Source organism: Buceros rhinoceros, unplaced genomic scaffold (assembly GCF_000710305.1).
Source record: "Buceros rhinoceros silvestris isolate BGI_N320 unplaced genomic scaffold, ASM71030v1 scaffold34822, whole genome shotgun sequence".
NCBI lineage: Eukaryota > Metazoa > Chordata > Aves > Bucerotiformes > Bucerotidae > Buceros > Buceros rhinoceros.
The window spans coordinates 9,049-21,750 of record NW_010398892.1 but is presented as its reverse complement, the minus strand read 5'-3'; the positions used below and the strand labels follow the sequence as shown (position 1 = coordinate 21,750).

Sequence of the window (12,702 nt, the reverse complement as noted above, 5' to 3'; positions counted from 1 at the left end):
AGATCATGGACCAGATCCTCCTGGAAACTATGCTAGGACTGGGCTGGCCACTAGACAAATGACAGATGCTCTCTGTTAATCCCTCTCCCTTCCCAATGGGGAAGAGAAAGGGAATAAAGGAGAGAGACTTACGGGTTGGAAAAGAAAACTAAAAGTGCTTTAATGAGAAGAGTAATAAAATGAAGTATATGCAATACCAAACCCAACACCCCTGATGGCAACCACATCACCGCCACCACTGATGCTGTGGCAGCGCTAGGGAAGGCCCAGCCTGGACTCAGCAGCAGACGGGAACCAGATTCAGGAGCTGGATTCTGGAACTGGATTTGGGAATGCACGGATTGGGATCAAAGGCAGAACAGACAGAGCCCTCCTCAGAGCTCAGAGCCATTGCAGAAGAGCTTGACCCTTGCGATCCTTCAGCTTTATATTGAATATGACGTCTATGGGATGGGACACCTTGTTGGTCAGTTCAGGGTCACCTGTCCTGCCCACTGCTCCCCGCAGGTGCAGCCTCTCACTTACTGCACCCCCACCGTGGCACACAGGATTGAGCAGTGACCTGGGTCTGCCCTGGAGCAAGAATAAGCCAGAGCCTTTCTGCAGCCCAGTCCCTGGCAGTAACTGGAAACATCAAGCATTACCACTTCTAGCAGCAGACACTGTCTGCAAAAATACACCGTTAACTTCAGAAAGTGCAGCTGTAGAGAAGAGACTGAGCTGAAAAGTAAAATCACTGAACAGAATAAGCTCTGCTGTAACTCAAACCAGGACAATAGTCTAAAATATGATGATGTGTTATAAGTTTACCAGCATTTTTAATAATACTTCTAACATCACACTAATTCTGTGTAACAGTATTTATGACAAAATATCAAAGTAGATTTTTGAGGAATTAAGATTTATTTAAATTCCATTTTACACAAGGTACCCTATGCTGTATTCAGTAATTATATTAAAGATACTAAGACTGCAAAGCAAGTAATGAATTTAGGGCGTCCTAAAATTAACTCTACTGCCTTGGTCCATCTCTACTGCTCATTGGCACCGTAAATGTTATGTCATAGAACCGTTAAGGCAGAGGGAGAAAAAGCATTCAGTTCTGCAAACCCTTTCAGACATGCAGAAGAAGTCCTTGTATCTTTGTGCAGCTTTTAGCCATGTTTTCTGTGGGCTGAATGCATCATGGGGTCGTTTGAACGGTTACAGGAGCGTTGGCAATGCAGCCGTTAACTGAATATGGTTAAGATACCTGTATATGTAACAAAAGCTTAAATAAATGAATAAATAGGTTTCTAAACTCTAAGAAGAACAGTGCACATTTTAGTAATCATGCCCCTTAGGCATTCCAAGTATGAGGTGGAGGTGGTTTCCAAGTTCCACTGCTATGTTCCCATCTAGCACACAAGGCACCCATGCCCCGAGACGGTCTTTTCCAGTTGAAGATACAGGTGCCCATTTGATCACCTTTAAGAAGCAGAAAATTGTACCACTTTTTTCTTGGAATAAAATACTTTCTAATTTAGTTTCAATTTTTTTTTGTTGATAAAAATACCTGGGCATGAGTCAAGTAGAGCTGGAAGTGCAAAATTTAAAAAAAATACAGGATAACCACAGAAATAGCTGAAAATACTTCTATAATCCTTTGGTTATTCTTTCAATTGAATTTAATTCAAGCTGTTTTGTACAAACGTTATTTTCCTCACTGGTGTAGATTCTGCATCATCAATTTCTGTAGTTGGATTTCACTATTTTCAATTTTAGGTACCCTCTTAAAGCAGTAGGTGAGTGTACAGTTATTCTCCTTGCTTGTAAACTTTCCACTCACAAATTCCACTCCTGAACTGTACCCTCTTTTTCAGTTAAACACTAACCATTCCAGGGTTCCAAAATCTTTAAGCTTCTTTCTGCCATGAGAGTTTTAGTATCTGTTTTGTCAAAAAGCAGAGGTATTTCACTTTTCTTTGGGTAGTGGCAGGGGAGGGAGGCTGGAAAGGAGGGTTGCCTGCAGAGCAACGACATTCCCTCCGTCCCCTGTACTCCCAAGTTGGAGCTGATCTGAAATCAGTACTACTTCTCACCATTTCATTCACAGCAGTTGGCAATTTTTATATCCCGAAGAACATTTCTTGGTCATTGGAGGAAACAGGGAGCAGAGGATCCATAATAACTGACTTCTTGGAACTGGTGGAGCAGGAAAGCGGGTCACTAGCAAGCGGTTGAGCAATTCAAACCTCATCAGCTTTGTTTTTGTGATATGAAAGCTGCTTAGTACTTTACTTTTTTTCTCTCATTTTTACAAGATTTTTATATTTTCATTTTTATAGGTTTTTGAAGTTTATAACCAGGACCTCCTCTAGATATGTATGGTTTTCTGAATGCGTTTCCTGGATGAAGAAAAAAATGTGTTACCAGATATAACAAGGGATTTAGTATTTTAAAAACTGCTGTACTCGGAGAACTACTTTGTTACTGATTGATTTATTAAAATTGAAATAATGCCTAGCTAATAATGTTATACTTCAACCTTTCTGAGCTTTGAGTTTGCTGCAAGGACTTTCCTTATCTTACAGCAGCGTATTTATGATAGTTTTTTATGAGCACAGAGAGTATACATTTTGGCACAGATATATGGCCTACAAGACACAGAGGCAGATTTTCTGCTTAATCAAACAAAAATAATCTAGTGCTGTGTTAGGATCTGGCCTGTGGCATAAATGAGAAAGCGGTAGTGCTTAAAGTCACAATATTGATTAGAATTACTACCTTTAAGATGATGATGTAAGATGTCTAGGGCTCTGTGAACTCAGTGGTGTGAATGGTTCTTGATGCGGTGAGAGATGAAAATGACAAGACAGCAAGAGCTGTGAGATTATGTAGTATGTTTACAGGGCACTGTTCAAAAAATGGATTTTTAAGTAGTCTGGTAGTAACCATTGCAGAGAGCTAGCACTTTTTGGGTTTTTAAGAAAGGATGTGATCATTAATGTATTTTATGTTGTGGATGTAAAAAGAGGATTGGCATTCAGCTTTGAGGAAAATTCAGTAAACTTGTAAGACAAATTGCTTTGATACATTTGTAGTGTCGGAGGAAAGAAACTGCAAAAACTACATTAAAAATATTTTTGTAGTATGGGGAGAGTTAGAGTTTTGTGACATTCAGAAAACAAGTTGTGTTTATGATTGAGTTCATCTCAATTTAAAAATTTTAAATTGTCAGTAAGAATTTGATTAAATATTTTTGAATAGGAGTGAGAAGGAAACATGGCAATGATTACAATTCAAGAATTTGGAATAATTCTTATGAGTTCTGTGGTACTTCTGGATAACCTTATTCTCACTGGCACTCCATCTCTAAGGCAAGTAGCTAGGACTTTATATCAGCCTTGGAAAATTTTAGTCATATAGATAGTACTTTCTGCAGCACAGATCGCCTTCAAAAGACCAGTGAAATAACTGAAGAACAGTTTAAAAATATATTTTTAATCAAGTATTAAGTCTAACAGTAGACAAGTTCATTTCGTAATGCCCTCCTGTGTAATCTCTCCCTCAGACGAGGCTCTGCTTACATTGCTGGAGACAGATGTGCCAGGGCTCTGCTGTGGCCGCAGAGCATTGCTTCCAGCAGGCAGCCGTGAGGAGCCGTGTGGTGTCAGACCAATGGTGTGGGCTGAGATCTTGCAGAGGAGGATGCAGCAGAGGGCAGTGCTGGAAATGGGTGTAGATCTGCTTAGTTTCCATGTAGGTGAAACTCTGAGAGTCTCATTTGGTTTTACTAATTTAGCTAAGTAACTCTGGAGTGTGTTGTTCAGAGTCTCCCTCTTGATACCTGCTAACAAACAGATAATCTCAATAGTCTTCAAGATTATAAATTGTTTTATGGCGTTTCGGTGTGGTACTTTTACTGATGATTGGTAGAAGAAGCTTAATAAAGGCTGTACTGCAAACTTAGTAAGGGCAAGTACTGCAAACTTCAGTTTTACTCTCTGAGTCTTAAACGAGTTAGATGTTTCTTCCAGTTAATATCTGCATAATGGCAGTGTATGCTGCTGCCAGGCAGCTCTCAGCAGCCTCTAACGGACTGGTGTAGACTTCCAGAGCAATGGCACGTTTCCACTCACATTATCCATCTTGTGCCAAATATGCTGAGGCTCAGTTTCTGCATAAGGCACTAATGAAAGTGGTGCTTTGGTCCTGTTTTTCCCCTGCACTGCACATTGTGGTTCGGGCCCGGGAGTGAAACCGGCAGCGTGTGAATGCAGTGTGACTCACCTCGCTCCTGCCTCTCCTTCTTCTTGCTGTCTTCTTAATTATTTTTTTTTAAAACTTTTTGTTAGTGTTCCTTCCATTGTAAAGAACAAGATGGAAATGATTCTAGGGCCATTGCTGCCGATTTCCTCCGGTTAGGGAATCAGTAGATTCAGAGCACCGTTATCACTGAATTTTGTACAGGCAGCTGTGGAAGACAAAAACTCCTTTCCTGTTCATGCCAAGTGCAGTAGTTCTTTAGCCACCTGCACAGTGTATGTGCAGTCCATTTTGCATGGCAAAATGGCATTTTGCATTATTTCCTCTCCTACTTTGCTCCATTCTTCACTTCAGGTTACCCTCTGGAAATGTTTTTTCAGCTCTTGTATCTGCTTGCTGACAGGACACTTTGGTTTGCATGTTAACATGGTTGATCTTTCAGAAAGCAATTTTAAATGATTGTTCGGTTATTACATAGATGAATGAGCTGATAGACACAAGCCGTTTAAAACTATGTAAAATATCTGAAACAGATACATGCCTTCTAGACTCCTATTATTTTCCCCTTGTAGAAAGGATAAACAATTTACAGCATTTAGGCTTTGAAAGCTTTTAACACTTTTCTGGATGCAGTGTAAGACAGTTCCTTCACACTGCCCTCTACGACCAGCTCCCTGAATTTTCAGTGACATGGAACGTGTGTTTCTCTTGTCATCAGAGCTGAGTGTGCATCCCCAGCCAGGGATGTGGCTTTTGGAGAAGCCAGGCAGTCCTCCTGTACACCTCTTAAGTCTCTGAAATTCAGTCTTTTTGTTAAAAGGTCAGTCATGTGTGCTACACCTTTCAGCCTTAGGAAACAGGGGTGGGGTTTTTGTTGCTTGTGTGTTTGATTTGGGTTTTTAAAGTTCCAGTTCTCAAATCTCCCAGTTTGGAACCCAGCACTTTTTGTTCTTCTTCTGGGCTAGAGATACCCATTCAGTATTCAATGTGCAGTTTTAACTCATCATAAGCAAGATACTCAGAATCAAAAGTCTACAGTATGTTCACAACTACTATGCAGAGAACAGATATTTTATTAGCTCAGATTTTCATAATCCCATGTGAAAGAAATAGTGAGAGTTGTTTCAGTTGGTTGTAAATAGCTGGAATTTTTTGTGTGTGTGTTTGTGTTTTTGTTGCTCCTTCTCTGTTTTGTATGTGTCTTAATGCTTGAAAACAAAAATAGGAACATTTGATATTGTCAGAATGGTTTGTGTTTTCCTTTCGGTGTAAGTGGAACTGCTTAGAGCAGCCCACTGTCAGCACCTGGCTCTGGTGGAGGTTTCCTGACCATTTCTGTTTCCACTAGAGCTTTCTCAGTTGAGCCCCTACTGTGTCTGTTGATTTAATTGTCCTCTTTCAAAGCCAACCTTGTGTACAACTGTTTTGGACTATGTGTACGCTTTTGATAAAGGGGACTTAAGTATATATCTAAATCTTTTTAAAGTTGCCCTGACTTGGAGGGTGTCAGAGTGTAGGAAAAAAATTTAATTTTCTAGCATGCCCGCAAAACGCGGAAAGACTCCTGTGGTGTTTTCACCGTTGTCCACAATAAAATATAACATGAACATAAATCACGAGCCCTTATTAACCACGTGGCGACATGGTTTGTATCTTATCCTACAGGACACCTGGTCTGCTCTTAAATCTGTTGAGCTACCATTTAAAGATACACAATGGCTACCAGGAGAAGAAACTTATTTTTTAAAGTAATTTAAAACTTCCATGGAAACTACAATGTAATTCAAAGTCTTTAAGGTGGGAGAAATAAATCTGTGCTGTTCTTGCCACGTAGGTAGCCCTATTTGATTTTCTTTCAGGCGACAATAATATTGAACAGAATGACCACACGTCCATGCCCTTCCTATTTCACACTTTGCATTCAAACTGGCTGTCTCTGCACTCAGTTTCCATGCCTGGTACCAAATAGCATCCTCATTGCCTTGAAGTCAGCCCTGAGGCTTCAACCTGAAGTCCCTTTTCAACACTGTATAGGAATGATGCATGTTTGAAGGAGTCAGAAACTTGGGAATCTGAATGCTAACATGTCTCAAGCGAATGAGGTCTTGCAGTAATTTGTGGATAATCTAGATTTTGGTGGGTGGGTTTCTGCAAGGAGAGCAAGGTCACCCTGCTGGGCAGCAGTACTCCTCTGTGGCCTATTTGGACACTGTGCTTATTAGATTACACCAATATTTTAAATTCCAAGAAGAGAAATCCCACTAATCTTCTGAGCAGTTCTTTATTTATATTAAATAAATGTAACTTTAGGTGTTATTATCTTCTCTAAATAACTGTCATAATTTCTGTTTATGTTTTTGTTTATCTGGTAGAAAAGAGTGGTGGAACAGCTTCGAAAGAATTTGATAGTGAAACAGGAACAGCCAGACAGTAAATTTCAAATACAGCCACTGGCACAGTCAGAAAACAAACTACAGACACCGCAGCCACAACCACTACAACAGCTACAGCAGCATCACCATCCACAGCAGCAGCAATCTACTGCACCTTCTCCAAACGTAATTGGATCACAGGTAAAAATCTCTAAAATAATTCCTTTTCTTGCTAATGAAGTTCACCAATAAATAAATAAATCAATCAAAGTGCAGAGAGAAAATTGCAAACTTTTACTTACGCCGATTGCTCTTATTAGCATGAGCTTCTCCTATGCATATGCAGATACTGATCTTGTGCGTTTTTTGGCATTAAACTTTTATCTGAGGCAAAAAACTTACATAGCGTTTAAAATTCGGATGATAACCTCACAGAAGAGAAGGGTGGCAGAATCACCTTTATTAAAAATAAATGAAAGTTTAGCGAATGAGCTTACCTTTTCCATAAGTGCATGAATGATTGTTTGTCCATACCCAGTAGGTCTCAAGAAATTGTAAAGACTGTACACAGACTGTGTGAAGTGTATCATTAAAATACTTTATTTTTTAGAGACTAGTAGTGTCCACTGTATCTGTGAACAAAATGTAAGAAAACAGTTCTCTCTTCTTTCTGCTTTGTTCTTTTTAAACAGATGTAACTCATATCAAATAAAACTTACCTGAGTTTGCAAGGATTCACCTAAAAGTGTACAATGTTAAATGCAAAGTTCAAGTTTTTATCTTTATTGGGAAGGTACACTGAATTTCAGTATGGTATGGGATTAGAGACATAATCCCAGAACCCACCAGAGAAAGTGGTCTGCTTCTACTGAGAGAGGAAATAAAGTTTCTCCTGTTCAAATATTTAGAATCCCGAAAGTGTGCTAATAAAACAGCTAGAAAGTGCAGGGAGGTGTTTTTGAAAAAAAGCGTGATGTGAGGTCCTTTTCCCCGTTGTGGTGCAATCTCAGCAGCCCATGTTTAATAGGCAGATGGCAGAATTCACTCGTGAAGTTTACAGTGGATCACAACCATAGCTTTGACTGTGGTTCTTGTCTTCTCTTTTCCTGGAAGTAAGAAGAGGAAGAAACGACTGGGCTGTAAGTTCTCTCATTAACTGAGCGAGTTGTTTTGGATGTGCTCTAACAATGTATTTGTGAGTCTTAGGTAATTGTATTTTTGAGAAAAGAATACGGAAGAAATGAAGCAAAGTTAACCAAGGAAAAGACATTTCTGAGCAGCAACATCAATATCAAAGCTAGAACAGAACAAAGTAAATATTACTGTTCTAAAATATGTATAAGTAAACAATTGATCGCTCTTCTCTGTATCACTGATCTCTGTTTTTCAGTTGGGAAACATGACTGCAAAAGCAGTTTCGTGTGTTTCTCCAACTGCCACGCTTTGTGTTTACGACTTCCAGGTCATTTCCTGGGTTGTAAAAATTGAGGTTTTGTTCAAAGTTACAGAGCCCTCTAGCGACACAGCTAACAAACTGCTACTTCCTTCGGACTGTCCTTGACACAGTTGTACTTGGAAAGTAATTACAAACTGAAAGGCAGGTCATCCTGTCTTTTGAATAAATAAGCCAGCTTTTCTATTTTTACTTATGTTGGCATGATTGTGAAATAGCCTCATTGCTTCTGTACGCATTTTGCTCCTAAGGCTGTGCCTCTGCCCTGTTGCCCCTTGACGCTTTTCAGCAAAGAAAAGTAAAATATTTTGTCTCTATAGAAAGTTTTTTGGTGCCTACTTTTGTAAATAATACATCTTTCAAGGCTGAGTCGATAAAGGGAATGCTTTCAGTGGTTATTTTCAGAGTTTAGGAATCAAGGTATATATACACTGCCTTAATAGTGACATTTTAATATACTTTAGTCCAGGAAAAAGTACTTTTTGAATTTTCATAAAGCACCAAGCTTGTTAAAAGTTCGTATTTTTGCAATTATGTGGAACGTTATTTGCAATATTGTGTGAAATAATGCAGAGTTACTATGAATGCCACTTAAGTATGAATTCATGCAATGGGACCTTTTTAGAATAATCAAGGTAATTAATGCTTAGCAAAGTAACAGGGAAATTCAGGCTCTGTGATCTGCTGACTACAAGTGTACTGCTAGTACATACAGACTTACTAGAACCCCTTGAAAGAGTTGCAGTCTTGTATTACGTGATTGATTACACTTTTCTTGAAAATGTTTATGAATGAATGTGATGCTTGTAAAAATGATACCATGTTACATCTCATTGGAAAAGCTTGAATAATGTTAGTGTATTAGGGGATTGGAGCCTCTTTGGGGAAGGTAATATTGTTAGGGGATATAATTTAAGCATTGTGAAATTAGAGGTGTAAAGGTAAACTATAAAGGTTTTTCTTTAAGTAAATAATGTTGGTGAAAATACTATACTGAGGAATCCAACTGGAAATAGTATTATTTTATTAGAAAGAAGAGAAAGGTCTTGTGTGATTGAAATCAAGCAGTCTAAATCAGGCATATTCAGAACAAGAAAAAGACTGTCTGATCCCTGGTTCTCCATCTTTTTCCTCTTGGGAACCCAGCACTGGCAGCAGGAGGGCATGGTGGTTATTTAGTACTAAGAGCATTTGCTCATGCTGATAACTGTTTTGAATACGCAGTGCCACGGTACAATGGATTTTTTACACCAGAGACAGCAGAAAGAAGTTCCCTTGCCATTCTGTTGAGTGTCATCTGTCAGGAGTTTTCGGTGTACATTGTGTTCTGGTTTTATATGGAGACTCGCTTGCCTTGTTTTTTTGAATGTGATTTGTAATTGTCTGTTGCCTTAACATCTTACAAGACTAACATCAAACAAAACTATGAAATTATAGTTGTTTTAACTTTGGAATTTGTGGGCGTAGTGTATTGAGGCATTTCAGAGCAATAGTGGCATTAAGTGATTCAAAATCACTTTCTTTAAAACAGGCCAAGAGCAATCATGATGTCACATGTATGTTCCAAACCCAGCCCGTTCCGTAGAAGTTAAACTTAACTGCCTGTAGCTGGACAGATTAACAGCCAGCTCATACAATTTTGGGATAACTCTGCTGATATTCTTAGGAGATAAATTTAAGGGCTAAATAACTGCATGTATGGTTAAAACTGAAATTTGAGATACCCAAAATCAGAAGATTTTTTTGTTCTTAACCAATTTATGAATGTTTTTTTCTCTTCCTCTGATAGTGAGGATTTTTTAAAATAAAGTTTCCATTTGAAAATATGAGTTTTAATTATTGAGAAGCTAGTTTCTTGGTATGTTTTATAAACCTCCGCCTTGGAGGTTTCATATTGACAATACATGTTTGGAAGTAATGTGAAACTAAAAGAGCCAAAAATCCATATGCCACTACTAACACTTGATTGTTGTTTTCTTAGGAATTTATTTTGAATCAATCTGTAGTGCTGCAGATGATTAAAATAGACCCAAAAGGTGCCTCAGATGAGAATCAGATGAGAATCCTTTCTAGCTTCTAGTTTTCAAGGGCGTGAAATAGTGTGTTTGTCTGAATGGTAGGTAGGCAGACTCAGTGCTGCCTTGTCTTTCTCTTATGGTCTGTTGTTTCTGGCTAACCAACCGACGTCCTGTCTGATACAAAGTGTTTCTGTCTCTTACAGTGTATTTTCTGTTTCCCTTAGAAAACTGTAACGACAGCTTCTATGATCACCACTAAGACACTACCTCTCGTCTTGAAAGCAGCAACTGCGACCATGCCTGCCTCTGTTGTGGGTCAGAGACCTACTATTGCCATGGTTACTGCTATCAACAACAATCAGAAAGCAGTCCTCAGCACTGATGCGCAGAACGCACCAGTCAACCTCCAGACAACAAATAAGGTCACTGGGCCAGGAGCTGAGGCAGTCCAAATAGTGACCAAAAACACAGTAACTTTGGTAAGTGTTTCATGTGTTTGTCCTGCAGATAGTGTGTGGATTTGGTTTGCAAGAGAGCAATTGGGGAAAAAAAAAACCAAACCCAAACCAGTCAGGTTTTTGCCCAGAAAGGAGAATAGTAGAGACATGTCATGAATCTTCACTAGCCGACATTGTTAAAATGATGGTATAAGAGAAGAGCATTTACTCTCTACATGGGTTGTTATTACTGTTTTGCTTTATAAAATTAAATCACTGATATCATCACCTCTGTTTAAAGTTTCCCCTATTAGTAATTGTTAGTCTTGGGAAATTAATGGTTAGTTTTCCCCTACCTTATCTATGAGGCTGTGTTCTGCAGAATTTCTACTCTTTTTCTTTGGTAAAGGACATGTCAGACTTTCTTGATTTGATCAGTCTGGGTTTTCATCCTAGATTTTTTTCAGTCAATCTCTCTCATTCCCTTTGCATGATAAAGTCTCTGGTGTAAGACACATCACTTAACTCTGCTCAATACTATGTCCTCACTGACCACTTTTTCACACACATACACAAATCCTGTTTCTTTAAGCGTATATTTTGGAAAGTGCTTTAATTATATGACACAGCCCCTTCCAGAATAGTTAGCCACCTAGAAATAAAGGCAGCAATGTTTTAGAAAATGTTTTAGAATTTAGAATTGGGTTATATACGTTTCTTGGTCTGGAAACCAGGCATCATGACAGGGAAATTGCACTTCTGGAGTAAAGGCTAAGGCTTCACTAAACATAAATACAACTTATCTTTATTTAAAAATATGGTTTAATAATGTAAATTCAAGTAATTTTGTTTCCTAATGAGGGTGTATATTTGCAATCAGAATAGAGAAGATTAAGTGGAGCTTTTTCTACCATTCTCTTTTCCTATGTCATCCTTTGCACCACTCTCATCTGTCCTTTGTGTCTTCTTGGTTTCTTTGCTGAATGAAAGGTGTGGGGAGGGGCTTCTGTTTTAATAATAGTCCATGATTTATGTTTCTGTAGCAAATTTCATTAAAATCTCAGAATATTTTCCCAAGCATTATTTAATCAGTACAAGACCTTTTTGAAGTAAATTGCAATCTTATGTGGATGGACAGGAGTACAGAAGAGTGGAAACTAACATGGACATTAACTTAAGAGAATCTCACTGGGTATTCAACTTAGTGTAGCTAGTAGAGCTGTTCAGATGTTAATCATGTGGCAGCTCCATCCAGCTGATTTCAGCTGGGGAGGTGCTTAGGATGCCTTAATCAGATCCTAATTGTTTCAGATGAATGGCCTTCTTTGGAAAATACCAAGCTGTGTATTTAGAGCCCCTCATAATGTCATTGATATTGCTAAAAGAGTTGTAACTTACAGGTCTTTTCTGTTTGTCTGAAATACTCTTTCATTCTGCTGTATGTCATTCAGTGTGAAAGGACAGTGGTTCATATAGCTTGACATCAAAGTCTGTTGTTACTTTCTGTCTGTTGTAAGGCCAATTTTTATCTGTGGAAACAAATAAGAGTTCTCATTATCTTCAAATGAAATGGTTTTAGATTGCAGGGCGCAGTAGTTAGTACACTTGAACGAAAAGGAAAGGTCCCTTGCAATTTATGAAGCAAGGTGTGTGGCAACTGGAAAGTAAGATTAGCTCTGTCTAATACATTTCTAAAAGCAACCTGTTACTGTGAAAAATTATTTATGGAGTTGAAAACCAGGGACATCAGGTCTGAAAATGCATTCAGGATGTTGATTTTGGTAAACAACTTTAGAGCTATTTTGCCCTTACTGAATTCTCTTATGTCCTTATAGCAGGTTCAGGCTACGCCTCAGCCCATAAAAGTGCCGCAGTTCATCCCTCCTCCCAGACTTACACCTCGTCCAAATTTTCTTCCACAGGTGAGTATACAGAGAACAAGTAATAGAAGAAGAAACTTAATTAGAGCATAGATAGGAGATACTTTCTATGAACATAATTTTTGTCAGTCTTTATTGGTGACCTGATGGAGGACACAATTCATCCTCAACAGGTTTGCGGATGATGCCAAATTTGAGGGTGCAGTGATTTCTCTTCAGGGGAGCGCTGAAATTCAGAGAGCCCTACACAGGACAAGGGAATGGACCAGCAGGACTCTCTTGTGCTTCAGCAGA

At 38.7% G+C, this 12,702-nt stretch overlaps 1 protein-coding gene across 1 annotated transcript in view; it reads left to right on the top strand.

Annotated features, from left to right (window-relative positions):
• Positions 1-3,525: 3,525 nt before the first annotated feature.
• Positions 3,526-12,702, top strand: part of LOC104489150 (PHD finger protein 21A-like) — a gene marked incomplete at its 3' end in the record, with an annotated part of 17,458 nt that continues 8,281 nt past the window's right edge. Inside the window, exons 1-4 of the mRNA XM_010131278.1 lie at positions 3,526-3,741; positions 6,621-6,821; positions 10,316-10,570; positions 12,364-12,450. Of these exons, the coding sequence (XP_010129580.1) occupies positions 3,526-3,741; positions 6,621-6,821; positions 10,316-10,570; positions 12,364-12,450 (759 nt within the window). The remainder of the gene's footprint in view (positions 3,742-6,620; positions 6,822-10,315; positions 10,571-12,363; positions 12,451-12,702) is intronic.